Here is a 22,835-nt window from a genome sequence, read left to right on the forward strand (position 1 = left end):
TTGTGCAACACAATAAATACATATTGTGATTAAATGCAAGCTCTGCATTCTTTGAATTTCAACATATTTCTTCTCTAACTTCCTGACAACATTTGGAAATCTGGGTTTTCAGAAGTTAAAATAGTTTACAAGATTTGTTTACATCATCAGACACCATAAAGTAGGTCAAAGAATCTGTTTCCTTTTTATTCAGTCTAAAGTGGAATGTAATATGCAGATTTTGCAAAGCTAGTACATATTCTTATATTGTTTTAAACTAAGTTGCTAATAAATTGTCCATCTCACCTTAAAGAGGTAAGAGGCAGATGTTTTTTTTTATCTCCAGTGTTATTTTCATTTACTCTCTAGAAAAACTATGTGAATAAAACTCATCTGTAGGTTTTGTCTTAAAGATTGTGGCAAAACAGGATGGCCTAGTTTTTGAAAGGTTTGCACAACACTCTTTTTATGATAGTTACAACCGCCTTGAGTCAAGTAATGATATATAAATTAGTAATATTCCAAATGAACAATAATTATAAATTTATTATCAACAAAGGGGATTCACCTTTAACAAAACCACAGTTTAGGACGACATGATCATTCATAACTTTATGTACAGTGCCTACAACAGTTCGTTCTGATAATAAAGTGATACAAAGTTATTTGCTCAAACAGAAATGTATTTATTTTTTTCAAATATGGACTTACCACCAAACATATTGTGATCCTAATCTTGTCGAATCAGTAGTTCTTAAATTTACAGTACTTCTAGTTGTCATATTCATATTCACTGCAAAATCTTTCTTTGCAAAGTTCTGCATTTCCTTTCTCCACTTTCAGCACACATAAATCTGTTGTAATGCAATGCTTTAATGCTGTTTCTTTCTACAACATTTCATGGTGTACCGTGCACAATACACTCTAAAATGTTCTGACAGCTGTCTTCACACTATTACTCTAGGCCTGTCAGATGCAAAACTGGAACTACATTTTGAATCATATGATTTAATGATAATAACTCAAAGCAAATGATAATTGTATCTAGTCTTTGGCCAGATGACAGGTTTCTTCTTACTGTTTTTGCTGAGAAATTCACTACATTCTTAAATTAGTTCCTATGCAATAAATGAAGCTGCTTACTTTTATTTTTTGCCACTTCTCAACACACAGATTAATTAAATAAAATAATTATGGGCACACAAAAGTCTATGTTCACAAGAGCTATGCAAAAGCATTCAGAAAATTAAAGGGTGTCCTATTTTGTGAAATTACAAACTGATGTACATTTCTTGAACTGAATATTTTATTCAAAACCTCAGTGCTCCATCTGAAGACTTCTGCGAGGGTTACTGTAAATTATAGCAATAATAAAAGAGAAAAAAATGATTTGCCGAAACTCTGTAATGTTGCTTGGAGATTGCTTAAGGATGATGGATTTCAAGTCTTTCCACAAACTGTCAATAATTTTCCACTCAGGACTTTGGCCCATTCAATGACATTAACCTTCTTATTCTTTAGCCATTCCAGTCTAGCTTTGACAATGTGCTTTGGGTCATTCTTCTGAAAGGTGACATTCCTTCCCAGTTGTTGTCCTTCAGCAGAAAGAAATCTGAAGCAGGTTTTTCTTTAATATTTGCCTGTACATCTATTTTCCTTTCAGTTGTTTCAAGCTATTCAGTCTCTATAGATGAGTAGTAACCCCATAATATAATACTGCCATCACCATGCTTGACAACAGGGATGATGCTAACAGGATGATGTGTTGTGTTGTATGCACTAGAAGTAACATTTTGTATTTAGACCAATCTTGCAATTCTGTCATGTCTGACACTAAACAAGTTTTGTCATGTCACCAGTATCACTTAAATGCTTTAATTCAAAATCCACGTAGTATTTCGAACTGTTTTTTCCAGTAATGACATACTTCTTGCCACTCTGCCATACAGTCATGGATATTTTCTCAGCTATTGTTATAGGCTGCAGCTTCAAAGTCACTGTTGCCCTCACAGTGGAATCCCTAACCACGTTAGTCCCTGGAGGGACAGTCTGAGATTGGCGGTGTCTGAGTAACATTTTACACCTTGCATTTCTTAATAACCCATTTCATTGTCTTCAAAGGGATATGCAATGTCAGACTTTTTCTACCCTCCTCTTGGTCTGTACCTTTCTATGACTTTATCCCTGAGTTTTTTTTTAACATTACCTTTGTCTTTGTGGTTGAATCTTTGCAAAAACTCTTCGTATTCACTACCTAGCTAATAGACGTTGCAGAGAAAGATGTATTTATTCTGAAGTCATGTGAACTGCTATTGTTGCACACAGAGACTAACTGTGTGCCTTGTTGAGGTAATATTGTGCACCTAAACTAATTTATACTTGCCACAGCAAAAGGTTTGTGTACTTACGCAATCATGACTTAATTTTTCTGTCATATTCATTATTCATATTCTTTCTTTCAGTTATTTCAGTTCTTTCAGTTATTTCTTGCTTTGAATGTGTGGAGTAGGTTGTGCTCAACAAACATTAAAGGCTACTTGAATGTCCTGACTGCAAACTTTATAGTGAAAACTGTGCCAGTGGCAGAATACTTTTTAAATGGTAATGAGTGCTTATTGTGCCTTTGAGATTTTTCAGAACGTCTTGGATTTCCCAAATTCAAATGCTTTTTTGAACTGAGACAGGATGTGTTCAGACATCATGTGAAGACCTTGAGCTCGTGCAGACCAACAGCAGCCACTAACACCATCCCCCCAGCCCATAAGGCTTCTATAAAAGTGACATGAGCTTGAAGTGCACATAGCCAACCAAGCCATTTCTCTAACCGACAGGATGTCTCAGAGAAGCCTGTTCACTCTTGCCCTGCTGTCATGCCTCTTTCTAATCATCACTCTTGAGAAAGCATTTGCATGTGAGTTTTTGCTCTGTCTTTGTTGAACTTGATCATATGTTACGGTACAATAAAATTAGGAAAAGCGTTTTTGAGCGAAACAAACATCCCAGTGATTTGCTCAGTATTAGAAGTAACAGATTTGTAAAAGGCTGCTGCGTCTTAATTATTATATACAGTGACTATTTATTTATGGTACCGGGCCTGTCAGGCATGGTCTCACAGCATTGGGGTTGGATTACAGACCTCACATTTTCTCCAGGTGCTCTGGTTCCCTTGTGAAGACCAGCCTAAGCCAAGTGGGGTCTCTAAATTGTCATTGCGTGTGTCCCAGTAGTGAGTGGTGGATTAATAACTTCTGTTTACATTTACATTGCTCTTTAAACCACATCTACTGCTATCATGCTTGCAGTGGCAAGTGAAAAACAACAACAAAGTAGCTTAAGGGGCTTAGAGTACTAAATATGTTTGTGGGAGCTACAGGAGAGATTTCTGTGGGATAAGGGTTAATTGCTATAGGAGTGTGGGTTTGTTTGCACCTAGTGGACTGGGGCTGATGGGCAGGTATCATAAGAAGCACCTTACTAAGGTGTGGGAGGCAGTGAGGAGAACTGACACTGCATGGGTGGCTCACCCGTATGATACAGTTTAAAATGGAAAATAATCATGATCATGTACAAACACACATTTGTTTTTTCTGTGAACGTAGGTCATACTGGAGTCTCATTACTACTATTAACGTCTATTATCTATTAATTAATTCATGTCTATTAATTGTCTATTACTATTAAAGTATGGAATTAGTGTAAGACTAGTGATTGTTATAATTATGTATACTGTACTTACGGTATGGGTGTTATTACTCCTACAGCTACTGAGGTACCTTTCAATACATCTTTTCTCAGTCACTTTATCTTTATCTTCCCTTTAATGTCAGATTTTAGTTTTTGTTATTGTTGTTTTTTGGCTGTTTTGTTTATTTGAGTGTTTCTCTGGAAGTTCTAAGCTTAAGTCTTTTGACATGTACCAAACTGTAGATATCTCTGTCTTTCACATTGGCTAAAAAGATGAGGCACATACTGATGCTTTCATTTGTTGTTTATGTCTTGCAGATAGACCACTCAACCTTGACTGCTGTATTAATTACACCACCAAACCAGTGCCTTTCAAGTTGATTAAAGGATATTATGAGCAGAGTTCCCTGGAAGTCTGTAGATTAGATGCGATCATGTATGTAAAATATTCTCTAAATATATACTACTCATGAAAGTCCTGCCTATTTGAGGGATTCTACATTATCCTGAATCTTTAAAATGCATGACAGTTCTATTGAGCTATAATACCCTTTTCAGCTAAGCATTTCATGTTAATTAAGTACAATCAGAATAAGTAATGCACACCCAGAGATCACAGAGGTGCTGTCCAGTAAATAGAATGACAATAGCAGAATCAACTGGGTGCACTTATCAAGGGTTAAATAAAAAAACAATTTTTTGGAGTTTGGAGTGTACATGTTTTTATATACTACGTCAATTGAAAGCTAGTGAATTAGAGTCATGTACTGTTAAAATAAACCTCCTCTTACTGTACGAAACTCAGTAATACCAAAGCCACGTTGATGACCAGCATCACGTGGTTTGCTTTTTCCTACAGCATGTCTTCCATTAGCTACTCCTGTAAGTCAGCTTTGACAAGCTGTAAATACAGTATGTTTAAAAGAAAATAGGGCTGGCTAAGCCTCCTGTCTGCAGGTGGGCTTTTCCCACAACATCTCTGTGCAAAACCCATCAAAACAGATGAGATGTACTTAAACATGGAAATTATATTTATTGTGGTTAACCACTCTTCTTAAGAAAAAGCACCAAACTGAATTTCTGTGACTTTTTTCAAATAAATGTACAGTTTCTACACCTACCGTGGAAAGAAAATCTGTGCAAGTGCGAAAGACACCTGGGTTAAGAATGCACTGCAGCATCTAAGGTACAGTAAAATTTGCCTACTTATAATACAGTATCTTTCATGCAAGACTGATAGTGGTTTAAAATGGATGCCGATACACCATGATGGTTTTTAGCCAGATAAATAGTGCAGTACATAATTAAAGTGCAGACTTGTAAATTGCTTTTTATCCTTTTTTTACTGGTTTTATACCATAAAGCAACTTCATATTTTCAGCAACTTCACATAACTGTTTCTGTTACATGTGTTAACCCCGTCCATGTGTGTCAATAGCTCCAGACTGAAGAATATGGCTAAGCCCACATCTACTGGAGAGGAAGATGGGAAAAATACAGAGTAACACGCTGCAAATTCTGGAGTGACAAAGCTTTAAAGACCTTTATTCTTCACGAAATTCCTTGGAACCCTACTGCTCAAGGCCACACAAAGCATCTCATATTTCATTTCAGCTTCAATGCCATTTTTTATTTTTATTACTTCTGCATATAAGCTATTAAGTAGAATAAACCAGCATTATTTTTCACTGTGAACATATATTTACTTGTGCTACATTATTAATGAAATGCAATGCCTTTAATGAGAATAAAGAAAAATGGACAGATTTCAGATGCAATTGTGTCTATGTAAATACCCATTTTTTTACAGAGGGAAAAAAAGTACAGCATATTTGTCTTGCAAGATGATATCAACTACTTCCCTGATTGAGCAATAAAGGTGTGTGATGCAATACTGTAACAGCTTCTAATTTTTTGGCTGTACTGGGAATTCCCCACACTAAAACTTAGTGTACTGAGATATTCTGGAGTGTAGGAAAGGAACATTCAAACACGTGTACCTTAATTTAAAATTATAGAGGAGACTGAACAGCATTGTAACAAAAAAAGACATTTGTTTGAAAGATGTTGTACAGTTTGTATCATATATATTGTGTACAGTAGGCAATTAGAATAGTGATTAACAATACAACAGTTCCAGAGTCCTGTTTGATTACATCCTTCAGCACCGATGATGTTAATGTGGACTTTTAAAGCATGCAGATTAGGTCTGATTGGCTCTCTGGGAAAATGTCTCAGTAAGGCTTAATGAATATTACATCATATACTACTTTCTTGTTATATATGACATACTGTATGTCTCATAGTGTATAAATTCTTACTTTATATGATTTATGTATCACACAAAAACAAAACCAGATTATTAACTTGGCCCTTTTTGGAAACCCTGACAAAGTTATTGCACTGTCCAAATGTTGTCCAGACTGTGCTTGCCCCAGTGGATCGTGTACACTATTACATGTTAATATGCATGGCAAACACTTGTGTTACAGTTGACTATGGTTTACACCACACACTTTTAGGAGACGTGATAAGCTCTTGCTCTGTCCATGAGAAAGGCAATGCTTGAAACTGGATGTGTAACGGGAGCCAGTCCAGGCTCCCGTGAAGCGTAGTTCAGGACATTGTGCAGGTGCTATAATCCAGAAGTACAGTAAGTGGAGAAGGACATCAGGGGAAGGTACAGCAGGATAGGATGGGTAGACAGACAGGGGGGCGTGACGACAGTGGCAAGGGCAAACAGATCCAGACAGTCCAAAAGGGGAAATCCGGGGCGCAGTCCAAAGTCCTTAACCGGGGGATCCATCCAAGACGATACAAACAAGGTTAAAATCCGGAACGGGATCCGGAACAGGGACAGGGAATAAAACTGAATTAATGAGGCCAGGTGCTCCGAGCCCTGGACTCAGATGGTCAGGACGCCGCTGGTGGGCGGGATTCCAGGCGTCCGTCTTCCAATGCTGAGCCAGGAATTGCGAGAGCGCCAGGCTTAAATAAGGGGGCAGGTGCAAGTATTCAACTAAAATATGAAAGGGCCGGAGTGCCCTTAAGAGGAGGGATTACGATCGTGACAGGACGCCTAAGGTGACCAGATCTCCACTGTTCTCATGACTTTCCTGGCCTCACTCATGATGATTTGGGTATATAGTGTAGTTTCCATTTGGAACATTCCATTTTTCAAAGTAATGGTAAAGAGAAACGTGGATACCAGATTACAAGTTTTCTTCAGCAGCCCTATGTGGGTTCATATGTCAAAGAGGCCGAAAACACCACAGTTACAGGATATCCTCAGGGTCAGGGGTGGATCACTGTGTTCTGCATACTATACATTCCACCTGAACATCTGTAGCACCTTAAATATACCAGCTCAATCTACCTAAAGCCCACTATATACCACTTTTGAGATATTGTTCTCTTTTGAGGAATGAGGGTTGCATTCCTAACCATTTTATTATCTGTGATAAGGTTTTATGAAGCTATTGATATAAAATAAGATACAATTAAACATATACAGTATACAAGCAAAAACATTTTGCAATAGATAGTATAAAAAACACAAGTAAATGCGAGGTTAGTGTAAAAATGTCTCTCCATCTACTGTTCTCTAAAAGAATTCAATTAAATCCATGTCATTTGAAGAAAAATCTTACACTGCATTTTTTTCTGTATAACCACTGTTTGTCTTGAAGGTATATGAGGTTTGGTGACCTGGATTTTTAGTAGAGTTGCTCAAACCTGCCCACATCTTTTCAACCCCACATTGGAAACTGTTGTGCTTAATAAGCATTTTTTCGGTTTTGTTTGTAGTTCGAGTCTTAATTTAGATATCTTCCTACTTTACTCATTTGCCTAAAGATGCCATTTTAGCCAATTGCTTCATGTACTAACAGGCTACTCAACTCCATCCAACATAGGATTTTATTTTTGTGATTTTTTTCAGAATAAAGTACAGTATTTCACTGAATGAAAAATCCCATTTGATGAATGATAAAACAACATTTGCTTAAATATCAGACGAAAGATAAAGAAATCACTAGGGCTTATTTAAATTCTGATCTTATCACTGATCTCTTTTTTGGTGAGAGAGTACACTAGGTAGTGGAAGAAATTGTAGAATATTAAAGATCAAACATAGAGAACCAAACTTGTAATGGAAATCAAGTTCATAAAAATACAAAATATAAAGTTTCCCAAGTTGTATAAATACACAGCATGTGAAATGTTGATGTCTCAGATGTAAGAGGTAAGGTAATGTACTGTATACACAGTGTCTTGCAAAACCCTTCCAGTCATGTCCCATGTTGTTGAATTGCCAAATATTGTATACACGTTGTTTAAAATAAATGTTATTGAATGTTTTTAATCAAAACTTAAATGCTCAAACTGAACTTATTTATGAGTAAAATAAGTTAAGTGCCAGACAGAAAAGGCAGCAAAGAAAACTCAACACATATTATTACATATTATAAGTATTCATCCCCTGAGTCCATACTATATGGTACTGTAGCACCTTATTGGAGAAATTACAGCTATGAGTTTTTTTGGATAAGCTTTTACCAACTTCACGTGTCAGGATTTTCCTTGAACACGTGCTCACACACTATCAGACTGGTTGGGGTTAATGGGTTCACAACATATTGACACATTCTATTCATTTAAATTTAACTCGGAAAACAAAGTGTACACATCATTGTAACTCAACAAAATTGGACATTATTGGAAGGTTGTGAATACTTTTGCACTATATCCATACTATAACCACATTTAATTACAAATTAAACTTGTTAAGAAATGTAAGTACTGTGTGATCATTAACATATTGACCACAAAGGTCCAACTAGAATAGTAAGCAATGTCGTATGCCCTAGAAGTGCTTCTGTGGCATAAGTGGTTAAAGTGTTAACCTCCCTGCATTAGAAGTAATGTTACTTTACCTTTCAACCTTTGCCTCAAAAGGAGATTATGGAAACACGTTCAGATATCCTGTATTTTATGATACGATGTAAAAATTCTGTATTTTGGTACAGCTCCATTGCAGAACATCAATCAGAACATACTGTATGTTCTGTATTGGACTTTAACATAAGGAACATTTCAATGAACATAAATGTTAAAAAAGAAAAACAAAATACACATTAAAACATTTGTTCCATGCTTATATTCTAATGTGGGATACTGAAATTTCATGTATACCGTACTGTATGCACAACCCTATTCTTACACACACTTACTGTAAATCCATTTGATATTAATAGTATATGGTTAAGCATGACATCTACTTGGGCACATTTGTATTCTAAGCTCCAGCATCAAGTATCACTAAATGTAATGAACCAGATATACATGGCATTTGAGTTTACTGCCCCCACTTAATTACCCGAGATAATTACCATATTATTTTCATTATGGGCTTTAATTGAATACTGTTAATAAGTATATCTGAGTATGATTGTGTTTAATTTTACTAAACAGTGGAATATATATTAATATATTATGTCACATTAATTTAAATTGCTTCATCTAGGTTTTCATTATAATAAGCACTCTATTTATTATTTTGATTGATTTACTTGCATTAGATATTGACAATTTCACACTTTACAGGGAACAGATAGATATTTATGTGTAGTGCATTTTCACTAACTTTTTTACTAGTTGTACCCTTCTAAATCCTTCTCACATGTACATTTGCCTCGTATTAAAGTTGATTTTACAAAAATGTAGATGGTTACAAAAAAGACAAATTATGAAGAAGTCAAATGGTAAAAAAAAACTTCAATCAAGTTTTAAGAGCTTTTCAACTTTACCAGTCTAGCGATTCAAACTGAAACTTGAACAGTGGGTGCGGATCTTAAAACTTACAGTAAGTGTTACTGAATCATTGAGAATTTAGGACAACTACTTTTTAGTGTACAAAAATGTAATGCTTAATCAAAGAATGTAAAGGCATTCTTTTAAAGTTATACTAACCCAAAAAAGAAACTGCATAGAATGGAGCTCAAAATGGTGCACTGCTGAAGAACATAATGAGAAACAAAATAACTAAATCACAATGGAGGCAGTGTGCCTGAAACATTACATACAGTATACCTCAGCCATGCAATTTTTCACCTAATAGTTAGAACAATAATAATACAATTGTATGTACTGTATGAGTGCGTTTCAGAGCACTTATAATGCTAAATGAACATGAACAAGGGGTGTAAAAGCTCTTCAAATGACAGTATCTAGTGTGGTGGCCACCATTAGCGTTATGACTGACTGCAAGATACAGTATTCGCCTCACAGGTTGGCATGTTCTGGCTGTTGCAGGTGCCTTTCAAGGGAGTTTTGAGAACTGTGTGACCCTGATCCATTCGTCTTGTGCCAGCGTCATTACATGCGGTCATCCTGAATACAGCCATTTGCTGGCATTGTGATTGGTATTGTAATGTCTCAGAAGTGTACTAAAAGTGTTGAAGTGGTTTCCAGCAGTTCCTCGGTACGTTGCAGTTTGAAGCCAACCCAAAGTTTGATTATTGTTATTATTGGAAAAGTTTAGTAACACTGTGTGTAGGGTAGAGGCTTTCTTGTTATGAATTTATGGTTCCTTGACATATCTTCTTAAGAACTGCACAGTTAAGGTGCGTGGTAAAATGAAAAAAAAAATGGATTTATGCTTTGCATATGCGATTAAAGGAATCAATCAAATTAAATGTCTTTTTTTTAACAGGTTTTCATGTGCAAAATATGCTTGACTTCAGTACTGTGCAAATACAATATGTGGAACATCAACTGTGTGATCAACCTTGTTTATAAATTTGTCATATTTGTCACACAGTCTAATTTTTGGGGCAGTATATTTCCACAGTTTGCTGGGAAAGGCTCTTGTTCTCCCACAACCTTGTATTAGATAAAGTGGTAAGAAAATGAATGTATGTATGAATATACATTATTTCTATAATGCTGACCAAACCCTGTAAAATAGTGGCAAAGCTCTCCATTTGTTAAAAATCATAAAACTTAGTTTAATGGTTAACTATTTTCTTGAAAGAATTAAACAAGTAAAAAAAGAGAAAATAGACATTTTCTACATCTAACAAAAAGACTTGCAATACTGTTACTTGTCATATGCAATATTTTCATACCAGTCTTGAAGTGACACCTAGTGGAAATCTTGAAAATGACATACAGTAGCTTGCAGCACTCCTTTTCCTCGAATGCCAGATATTCTCAATTCATGCCACTGCAGGCTGCTGGCACAATCAGTTCTGTAAATGTTTGTCTTAATGTTAACTGAGTTATGTAACTAAGGAGCTGGTTTTGGTGACGAGCGGCACTGGAATGGATTGGAAAGTGCCAGTATTTATGTATAACTGATTTACCAGAAACATTTATACATGGGATTTACACAGTAAACATTTTTTTTATTCTTAACGCAAAAACTTACAGAAAAACAACGCATTTACATTGTGAATTATGAAACAGACTGTGTTTCTGCAGACATCTGCGACTTAAAAGACACCATAGCACATCTGCTGAAAAGTGTCGATTCTCCTCACAATGCTGATCATCTCCCCAGTGCCTGCATCATTACTAATCAAGTTAGCAGGCATTCTACTAACTCCTGTCCGCTGTCTCAATGTATACATTAGCTGTGGAATTAACAGAGTAAGAATTATGTTATTGATTTATTTACACAGAGCCACCCTCTTAAAATGCAATGTGCATGGTTTGTTGAATTTGACCACATATAGCATTACACACAGAAAACAAAGAGTTAATTGAAATTTTGTGCATATGTGTTTCAAGATCTGTAGATAAATTCAAGATTTTTGAGGGGAAAAATAAAACTAGCAAATTCAGTGAAGCAAAAGCCTCAATTTAAAACAGGCAAAACAAAAATCTTAATAAAATGCTTCTACATATCTTTCAAGTAACTTTAGATTGCTGGAATAATCAAATCATAAACAGTTAGTTCATTTATACAGTGCCTTGACAAAGTATTCAGTAACATATTTTTCATGTTTTGTTGCCACAAGTTCTAAATTTTAAATAGACTGAAGTAAGCTTTTTGGTATTGATCCACAAATTATTGAGTACCATGTTAACACAAAATAAATGTTCCAAAATCTTTCAATAATTTACTAAAAATTAAAAACAGAAATGATTACATTTAAAAAGTATTTATACCCCTTGTAATTGCAAGCTCAAATGTGCACAGGTGCAATAAATTACCTCAAAAATCATACAATTTGTTGATTGACTCCACCTGTGTAAGAAATTTGTGGATCACCTGTTGTCAATTCTTTTGTAAATATAAATATACCTCTCTCTGTGAGGTTCTACAGCTTGGTAAAGACTTCCCCCCCAAAAAAGCACTTAAAGTTAAAATGAAAGAGCATTCTAAACAAGTCAGAGATATGATTATAGAGAGGCACGAATCTGGGGAAGGGTACAAGAAGATAGCCAAGGCACTGAACATCCGTTGGGGATCAGTGCAATTCATTGTACAGAAGTGGAAGAAGTATGAAACTATAGCCATGCTGCTTAGATCAGGCCGTCCCCCTAAACTTAGGTGCCAGACAAGAAGGGCACTTATCAGAGCAGGTACAGAAGACAGTGATTGCAATGGAAGATAATGTACTGTACATGGGTCAACAGTTCCCAGGGCGTTCCACAAAAAGGGCCTTTATGGGAATGCTGCAAGGAAGTCCTGGCTGGAAAAATATTATCTTTGCCCGCAAAGAGTTTGTAAAACATCTAGAAGATACTGCAGTGATGTGGCAGAAAGTCTTGTGGTCTGACAAGAATTGGCATGAATGCTTAGCAGTATGTATGGTGCAAATCAAACGACGCACACCAGCCAGGTCACACCTTCCCCACTGTGAAGTATGGCGGTGGAAGTATCTTGTTAAGGGGGTGCTTTTGAGGAGCATGGACTAGCATCCTTGTCAGGATCCATGGGAAGATGAATGGTGCACACTGCAGACAAATCCTGGACAAAAACCTGCTACCCTCTGCTAAAACGCTCGAACTGGAGAGGAAGTTTGTCTTTCAACAGGACAATGACCCAAAGTACACTGCAAGAGCCTTGAGAGGCCCAGTCAGAATCCTGACCTTAATCCCTTAATCCCATCAAATATCTGTGACAAGACCTCAAACTTGCTATCCATCTAACCTGACCCAGCTTGAGCAATTTTGCAAGGAAGAATTTTGCAGAGTGGCTAAATGAAAGAATCTTTTCATCAAACATATTGTAGCTGCTTTGAATGAGTAATTAGGACTCAGATGGAGTGAAATTCCACATGAGGAAACAGAGTTGCAATGGACTCTGTGTAATTTACTCTGTGTAATGTGTAATTTAAAGAAGTGAAGATTGAAAATGAGGTATTTACGGTTAAACTCAGTTTAATGTACCAGTATTCTTTGTGAATATTCTTTGTGACCAGTCTTAGTGAATATTTTAAATGGGTTATGTGGAGTTTGTGGAGTTGACATTTTCCAGAGCATGCAGGTCTAAGAGCCAGATTATTGAAGAGTTGATCTGAGATGTACAGTATGAGAGGCTGGGTGTCACGGAGTGAACTTGAATGCTCTGATTTGTATAGAATGCATGGCATTCAAACATCCCATTCAATTGTAGTCTACAGTAGTTGCATTGCAATGGTAATTACTACTCGCCAGCTCTCCACAATGCCAAGCTGGGACTATTTCTTGCTGTGCTGCAAGAAGTTGATACAACAATGCACGTCCCAAAATCATAGTGAAAAAATGTTTACTGCAATTTTACAGAATTTTTAAGTGTATTACATTTATATTGTTACCAGAGTCACTGTACATTTACAAATGTTTCAGATCCTCAAAGTTGTAATGTAATATTACTTGGCTAAGCCTAGAACTGACCTGAAGAAATTCCTCAAAATTTAGTGAGCCATGTTCTTCCTTGGCACATTCTTCAAATAGCATTCTGCGTTCTTCTTCACTGGATGCATCATGAACTTCATTCAGGGCTGTGTCACTGCAAAGGTACAGAAATGTTAGTCAAGTTCTGGGATCCTGAAGGGTTTATTCTAAAATATTACTTAGTATACTCAAGTTGTGATACTTTTTGTTTAACCAAAACCAAATTATATTTGACCTAAACTAATGGTGAGAAAAACAGGACTAGTTACACTGTTTTAGTCAGCTTGAGTGATACATTTAATACACAGCTGGGAGGAGAGGCTAGTGCTCTTATGCAGCTGCCATCATGTGGAAACCATGATGGTCTACAAGAGCAAAAACGAAGTTATTGCTTTAAGTAATCAATATAAAGTCTATATCAAGTATCAAGTCAGCTATTCAGTAAAAAAATGACCACTACACAAGTGCAATGGCAGTAAGAGAGGCACACACAATGTTGTCAACTCACATTTCATAGAAGTCCAACACACAGTCACAGTTCCTATCAAACATTTCAAACAACAACTTAAGATTCAAGATGTCCTCATTTGACCAATCTGGGTACTGCTTTTGGAGTTCAACAACCTTTGTTTGCCAGTTGAGCTCGAATTCTATGAAAGAAAATGTGGATTAGAACATACAATATGTCTATCCAAAAATCATCCAGGACTTCTGGGAAGTTCCAGAAAGATGTTATTATGCACCTAATGGAGACATACTGTAGCTTTTCCTTTAAAAATTCACAAAAGAACAGAAGCTGTTACTGTATGTTTAGCCATGAAACTTGCATTAGGTATATACATTACAGTAAATAATTTATCAAGGAAATGTGAACATGTCCAACATTATTTAAATAATTTATCATCACATTAAACACATGACACATTAATACAAAAAAATTAGATGCAGATAACATTATATATGGAGTCTCTATATATATCTCTTTTGATTATCAAGTCTTTACCGTATATATTCACCTTCAAATTTGGATTGTTCTGCTACTGAGCGAATCCTGTGATGAACAATCTCAGAACAGAACTCCAAGTTGATATTATGTATTTGAAGTGCAAAATCAGTTTGTGCAGAATCTGGGGATAAAGGTTTGGTAGATTCAAATGAACACAGTTGGTAGAGTCTGGTTGTATAAATATAATGTTAACAGAGAGGACGTACAGTATCATGAAAAAACTATGTATTACATATTACTCAATATTGAGACTTTTAGCATCTTCAACATTATGCTAACACATATTAAACATATTACATAAAAATCATGGATTAAATTTGCACTATATCAGTTCACTCTCAAATACAAACCCATGTGCCATATTGGATAGAAATACTGCCTCACAGCTCCATAGTCAGTATTTGTCTGTGTGGAGTTTACATATTCTCTCCATATTTGCATAGTTTCTTCCCACCTCCCAAAGATATACAGAGTAGATTTGACTGGCTGCTCTAAATTGATCTTTGCCAGTGTTGGTTTCAGCAGAACATCAGACCTGTTTTTTCACTGTACAACAAGTGCTGGTTAGGGGTCTAAAGAACTACAGTATAAAACAAAATGAACTCCTCTCACTGGTGGACTTTCTGATGTTCTGATATTGAAAATATCAGAAGAATATCTCTGATGCATTTAATCAATCTATTAAATAAAAACTGCAGGTATGATCCCTTGCCACAAGATGTCAGAGCTGCAAAGCTGAATTGAAACAGCACAGCTTCTCTTTTTCATGAAGTCCTAAACTTTGTGTGTGTCTTCCTGCTTACACTTAACAACTACCTGGTTGTCCTTCAACTCCGGTCATCTCCACTTATTTATTCCAGTGCTTACCATAAATTACTCCAATTGCAACATGTCAAAAGATATCAAATTCACTTCAGGGACTTAATTCTTCAAAGTGGCCAAAAATATAAATCAATAAAATTAATATTGCAGGATGTGCAAAAGTAAGATACTAAGTAATGAAGACATGCACACATTAATTACTCCAAAATGAGAAAATGTCTTTTCAAAGATGAATTGATGGTAACATTTTCTAGGCCTATGTTACTAAATATAAGATTAGCGAAACAAATGCAAAACAGGCAATTCTGAACACAAAAAAACACATTACTTAAATATAATTAGTCGTAAGACACAGTCAAATGCTGAATAAGTTATCAGTGAACAAATACACAAGAGAAAAAGCAATTAAGATAATACTGTATTAAACACGTAATTAATTACCCTCATCAAAATCAGGATCCTCATAACTTTCAGGTTCTTGAACTAGTGGGTAAGAAAGCTGGACTCCCATTGCGACTGAAATAGAAACAAGATAAGAAAACTACAGTACTGTACATTATCACTTGGGAAGGAGACCTGACCAAACTGTCAAATACAATCTGTCAGATAAATCCCCAGAAATCAAGTGATCAGGTAGAGAAGTGAGAAATTTCTGTTCAACTGAACCTTAATGCAAACTGAATTAAGAAGGAATTTTAGTAGATCAAACTGAACAGAGTGGAATTTTGCCTGGGCATTGGGGTTAACACTGCTACTCTTATGAATATTATTGTGGGATCTTTAATTATAGCTAGTAGATAAGCTCTTTGATGTCTCATCAGAATGACAGCTTCTCCCACAGCACAGTGTCCCTTGTTACTATACTAAGACATTGGTTTGTAATCTCATCCAAAGAGAAGAGTGCTACTGTACCTACAGATCCACCAATGCCTCTTACACCAGAGACCTGTCTTTCCTCTGAAGTCACCAATCCCTGTACTATCCAGGTCACCCTTGCAAAGCTTATGAGATCTGACAATAGCAGACTACAAGGTGTAAGTGCTGTTGTTACACATATTGCAGACATCTTTCCGTGCAGTTGAGCATTGTAATACTTGGAGCTGATGACCAGATTAATGTGTGAGAATTTTGGACTGGAAGTGGTGAAAATGTATAGAAATGTTGTAAGAGCGTTAAGTATCTCTATGCTGTAGCTGTTAACCAGTGGAAATAATGTTAGACTTAAAAACAAATAAACAGCGTGATGAGGTATGAGAACTGGTGTTTCCAAAGAAGATATGTACTGACCAATCTATTGAAAGTAATACAACAATTAAAAATATGCATAGCTAATAATATAAGCAATAATAAAGAAAACAGAAAGTGCATTTATCACTGTTTGTTGAGAATAATACAGCAATGACCTGTGTACAGTGTATGAGGCAGGACTAGTAAATACAGTCCTATACAAAATTTTGTACAAAAAGCTCATACAAAGTACTCTTTTTTTTAAACTCCAAAGAAACTTCAGTTACTGTCCTGATTTAAGAAACAACTGTCACCAAAAACAGGACAATAAAAAAGCTGTCATTCGTTTTCCTGAACTTGATACATTTTTTGTAAATATTTAATATACAGTATACTGTACAGTATTTAGGGTGGCACAGTGACACAGTGGTCAGTATTGCTGCCTCACAGTGCTGGGGAGCTGGGTTCACTTCTGGACCTTGGGTGCTAATCTGTGTGGAGTATATATGTTCTCCCTGTGTTTGTGTGGGATTCCTCCAGGTACTCCAGTTTCCTCCCACAGTCCAAAGACATACTGGCAGTTTAATTACTGTATGTTCTGGGAAAACTGGCCCTGGTGTGAGTGTGGGCATGTCTGTGTCTGTGTCTGCCCTGCAATGGACTGGTGTCCCATCCAGAGCGTATACCACTCCGGCTCCTCTGCAAACCTGAACTGGATACAGCAGTTAGAAAATGGATGGATAATATACAGTATATAATTTTAACCATGTAAAAAAATCAATCATTTGGTTTCCAGCGTATGGTCTAGTCTACAGTGGGTGTTGCTGAGAGTTTTTATTATACTGTATATATACCGTAACTGTTGGGCACATCACAGGCATGTTGTTTTGTGTCGGGGGTTTCAGTAAGGGGAACCCCAGAGACTGCCTTGAGGGTCCTCAGGAACAAAGAAAAGCTTTTCACCTCAATTGTGGTCAAGAAATGTGAATCATCAGCACTCTCACACAGGAAATCTGTGTGACAGCAGACTGCTATTACATTTTCCTATATTCATTTGTTGTTTAATAACTGCACTTATTGAAATTGTCTATTGAGATTAATTGAAACTTTCTTTCTGATAATTTCTAATCATTAAGGACTAAATTAAAACAAGTTAAAATCTAAGGATTCTTCAGCCTTCTTCTTATTGTTTTCTAAAACAGAATTATTGTTTAATAGACAGTTTACAGGTGCTGGCAATCTTTAAAATGTGACTAACTGGATTTAGAGCTTACCAGTCTTGTCCAAAAAAACAAGAATCAAGAAACTGCTTAGCAACTCTAACTGCTTCCCGTGTCTTTCATTTATTGTAGACTGTATTCTTTCGTTCTTTCATTTAGTGTTTCTAATTTTAATAGACCTGATTTTAAAAAAGTAAACTGTGCTAAGAACCTTGTTTAAATGTCTTTTTTTCAAAATAACAATAAATGGAGCTCCTTAAATATGTATATACTGTACTGTACACAGTCTGGTTATTCTGCCCACACAAGGTTACTTATCCACATTACAAGAACCTACTTTTAACCACATCAACTGAAAAAAACAAGCGATACTCACCAATATAGAAGTCGCAACGGACGCGCTCACAAAACTTGCTGTAAAAAGTTGAAAGCTGGAAGCACGCGCACGGTATCCATGGCTCCTGTGGCGGGACGAGTCTTTTTTATTATTTGCTTAGTTCATTAAATGTCCCCTTTTTATAAGAGGACGGGGGTTGGGCTATATTTACAGTAAGTAAATCGAGTTACGAAGATCAATTAATTGAATAAGATACCAAAAAACTTCTACTGGTATGAATAATATCGGTTAAACCGACAAACCTGATTGCATGAAATTCTGTATATTACTCTCTGTGCTTAGAGAAGAGTGGCGTGTGATACAGCAAGTGTTATTAAACTGTGCAGTGTCTGGTAGAAGCTGGTGGCACAGTAGTCTTATTCCTGACCTTCCTCTTGGTATTTTTAATTCGTCGTCTGTAACTTTGGACTATTTTCGCAGGGCTGGCTGTGTTCTGCTTTCAGACGCAACACAAGGCGCGCTGTCAATGAGTTCACACCACTTGTGAAAAAACACTTTTCACAAGTTGCTGCGTCTTCCTAAAAGTGTAGAAAAGTTATATAGATAAGATCGAGCTAATAATCATGCAGGGATTGTGTCTCACATGAAGTAAAAGTCGGTCTTAAAAGACATTCCTGGAATATGTTAAATAATGTTATAGCTCATGGTGAAGAATTATAGTATGGTCACATCCACAAGTAGGTGGAGTTAGTAAAATCATTTAACTTCCTTATTGATCTGTGTTTATCAATCACAGCCTGTGCATCTGAGTGGATGCAGGAGTTATTAATCTAGTGTTAGTCTAGTGCAGTGTGGAATAATCATCTGGTACTGTATAACACTTTTTCTGTGCAACAAAAAACCGCGGTCTATGTGGATCCTAATGCCCCAGTATAGTGATGGGGACACTATACTGTAAAATAGGCGCCGTCCTATGGATGAGATGTAAAACCAAGGTCCTGGCTCTCTGTGGTGATTAAAAACCCTAGGATGTTTCTCGAAAAGATTAGGGGCGTAACCCCAGCATCCTGGCCAAATTTCCCATTGGCCCTTACCAATCATGGCCTCCTAGTAATCCCCATCTCTGAATCGTCTTCATCATTCTGTTCTCTTCACTTTCAGTATTTGAAACATGTTGAAATTCTAAAATTTGGTACCCTGATAGAATGATTATTGTATGAGAGGTGCTTTTTGTACATAGTTGCTTCAGAAACTGCAAACCATCTATGAGCTCCTGGTAGCACAACTAAGGTAAGATCCAAATTGGTAGTCAGTGACAGCACTGCAGGTTGAAATACTGAAGTTAGTTAAAAGAAATACCCTGACACTCCAAACACATTGAGATAAAACCTTCCTTATACTACACATTAGTCGCTTGGATTACATAATAATCCAATTACTTTTATTATTGCTGAAAACTTTAGAATTGTCTAACTTTTTAAACCAAACTTTATAGACTGTTTTATTCTAAAGGTGAATACCGATACACCACATAACCATAAAGAGTTTCAAACTCTGCTTTGAACTACATGTACTGGTTTTTAAAATTCAGTTGTTTTTTTATGAAGCATTCTGTTGTTAGGTCCGTAATTGAACCCAGGGCTGTGAGGCAGCAATGCTAATCACTGCACTAATGTATTGCTCCCTAATTTATGTTAATAAATTAAATTATTTATTATAAATAAAATAACTAATATAATAAATTAATTTAATAAATACAAATAATATAAATACATTGTTGACTTCCTAATATGAGTATTGCACACTGAATATATTATTGTTTTAGTTTCTTTCTCTTTCAGCTGTTATGTAGTCTTGGTGTCACTGAACAGAAAAAATGCAAACAGTATTGTTGATGTAGGTAATATTGCTTATTAGAAGATGTGCATGGTTTTTTTTTTAAAAGTGTGAACGTGTTAAAATGTGGTTTTTCACAGAAGTGAGTTTTTGCTCTGAAAGACTTAACCATTCCTCTGTAATATTAAAAAGAAAAAAAAAGTGTGACACTGACTTGGACATTTTTTTGATGTGAAAGCACAAAGGATGTTTCCTGTAAATTTTTTTTAGTGTAAATTAAAGAAGACAAATGCTATATAACTGTAGGCAAAGAGATCACTTTATTCCATCGAGACTAAATGAAATTTCAAAGCAATTGTGGATTTGTTTGTTTTTTAGAAGTACAGTATTTTCAAGGAAATGCAGGAACACAAGCATTAAAACAGCACAAATGAATAAATAGAATACTGTTTTTATTTAAAAAATTTTAATTGCAAAGAATCGATCAAATAGATAAAGTTAATCAGGATGTCTCCTGATTTGTCTAATAAAAATGTATGCAGAACTATCAAAGGAAACTTAAAATTATATGTACAGTAGTTCTTTCTTCAATCATGGGGCTATTTGGGAAGGTTAAGAAGTGAAAGAACTTTAAAAACTCAGATACTTTTGGCTTTAGGTGTTTTAGCATAAATAATAATAAAACAAAATCAAAAGGAAATGGTTATTTATATGGACAACAGCTGAAAATGAGTGTATAAAAAACACTGCCTAAATATTAAGTGATGGGTGATAGAGGGGTCACAGTGGTTTTGCTTCATGATTTCTTGGCATTAATGAGAAACATTGCATTAAAAACTCATGTACTGATGCATGTATTACCTATTAAGTAATCATGAGCATTTCTGAGAAAACAGCAGTTAAAATAAGCAATTAAATATCACTTCTGTTGGGTAGAATATCATTGTTATTGCATGATAATTTCTATAAGAAATAAAGACATACAGTCAGAATGAAAACTTCAGTAAATTGGTGTTTGTAATGAGTATAACCTTCAGAAGAATTGTCATCACCGTCACATAGTCTTTTGAGTCAAGGCTGCCTTTTACTGACTGTGATTTGTTCCCTATTGGGTTCAGATCAGGAGAAAAACTGGTCAAGGTTAGGTATGGTATGAGGTTAGATATGAGAGTTGCATTAGTCTAAAACTTGACTGTAAGTTGACACATTTTTCATTGACCTTAGTGTAGGCATGGCTGAATGATGCATATTGTTTAAAAATATAAATTGTGAGTATAGTTACACACAAATATGAATATTAAAACCAGAATCTGTTGGACAAATCTGTATCATTAGTTTGTGTTGTGATTAGCCAAGTCGTAATTCAAAACATTTTCTAATTGCTTCTTTCAGTTCAGGGTCTCAGGGTAAGCAACGGGCTCAAGGCATGGTACACCCTGAATAGGACACTAGTCCATCACAGAGCAGAGACACACACACACACACCTAGGGCATTTTTACTAGAAGCCAATTAACCTACCAGTATGCTGTTTGAATTGTGGGAGTAACCAGAGCCCCCGGAGAACCATGAGAACATACAGTACAAACTCCACACACATACTGCAGCTCCCCAGGTCTGGAATTCAACCCAGGGCCCCAGCACTGCAAGGTAGCAATGGTAACCACTGTGCTGCACTCTTTAATTATACATGAAAGAAACAGGAAACAGGAAAGTACTATGCAAGAACTCAGGAAGCAGATAAGAATCCCACAGTATATACAGTCCCAATAAAGTCCTTTTCAAGTTTTACCAGCTGAAGATTCGGTGGTCAACCAATATGATGTGCTAGACTTGTCTGGCACCCATTCTGAGTATATTTGCTTATATGGACTAAAATGTTAAAAAAATATTAAGAACATTTTATTTGTATTATCCGACACATAGTATGCAATATCTGGTATGCAACGCAGAAGAACCTGCAACGTGTATCACTATAACATGAACGAACTTAAACTATCATGGAGTGAGAGACATAGCTGTTGACTTAGAACAACATAAGTGCTATTTGTTGCAAATTAGTGTGAGGATATCACAGTGGTTTCTTGAAAGACACTAAGGTTAAGGATCCAACAGCTTAAACCCATTAAAGATTGTTCAACAGGTGTTGGCTGAGTATGAGTAGTTTGAATGTAAAATTTTCCCTTTACTATGAAATCAATTTGAAGAGTAGCCTCTAATCAATGAGATAACTGCAGGACTTAACTGAATCTTCTTCTCCTCTCTTGAGAAAATATTCTTTTTTTTCATCTTCTCATATGGGTAGCTAGTTCCAGACTCATCTAGAACACATCATCTAGAAGATGAAAATGATTTCATTGTAAGCCCCTAAGGCCTTTTCATAAGCCTTTTCAAGATCAGTGTTTTCCATCTTACAGTGATGTTTTTTTTAATGCAAAATGTAGCATTAACAAAATGTACACTTTACAGTTGTCCTAATTAAATCTCATCTGCCAAAAACTTTGTTGTAGCTTGAATCTTAAATCTTATCTTAAATAAATTTATGTTGTCTGTTCTATTCTACAGTGTTTACTGGTCAGCATATTTTGATATAATCTGCCTGTGAAGTTTACTAATTAAACTTAACGCCCATGTGAGCTTTCATTAGTTATCTGTACTGTTTTCTATCCATTAACGTTTTTAATCCAAATAAATGTACTACTTTGACTGACTATGGCTTACAATTTGATATCTAGTGCCTATTTTATATGGATCTTTTATCAGACGCAGACACACATTTATAGACACCCTGCACTGTAACCACTTAAAAAGTGCTAAACGTTATTTTGGCATATTAATATT

General features: G+C 35.8%; 2 protein-coding genes across 2 annotated transcripts; one reads left to right on the top strand and one right to left on the bottom strand.

Annotated features, from left to right (window-relative positions):
* Positions 1–2,775: 2,775 nt before the first annotated feature.
* ccl20l (C-C motif chemokine ligand 20-like) lies at positions 2,776–5,430 on the top strand. Its single transcript, XM_088913414.1, has 4 exons — positions 2,776–2,890; positions 3,982–4,099; positions 4,772–4,849; positions 5,102–5,430. The coding sequence occupies exons 1-4, from the start codon at positions 2,812–2,814 to the stop codon at positions 5,166–5,168; spliced, it is 342 nt and encodes a 113-aa protein (XP_088769540.1). The 5' UTR covers positions 2,776–2,811; the 3' UTR covers positions 5,169–5,430.
* A 5,618-nt stretch (positions 5,431–11,048) lies between these two features.
* On the bottom strand, positions 11,049–18,542 carry LOC148836749 (uncharacterized). The gene is made up of 6 exons (XM_088914855.1): positions 18,200–18,542; positions 15,818–15,892; positions 14,565–14,675; positions 14,057–14,198; positions 13,549–13,663; positions 11,049–11,297 (listed from the first exon to the last, which is right to left on the bottom strand). Exons 2-6 carry the CDS (start codon positions 15,885–15,887, stop codon positions 11,157–11,159), a joined length of 579 nt encoding a protein of 192 aa, XP_088770981.1. The 5' UTR covers positions 15,888–15,892; positions 18,200–18,542; the 3' UTR covers positions 11,049–11,156.
* Positions 18,543–22,835: the final 4,293 nt, after the last annotated feature.

The sequence above is a fragment of the Atractosteus spatula genome, chromosome 4 (genome assembly GCF_055471065.1).
Source record: "Atractosteus spatula isolate fAtrSpa1 chromosome 4, fAtrSpa1.hap1, whole genome shotgun sequence".
Classification (NCBI taxonomy): Eukaryota; Metazoa; Chordata; class Actinopteri; order Semionotiformes; family Lepisosteidae; genus Atractosteus; species Atractosteus spatula.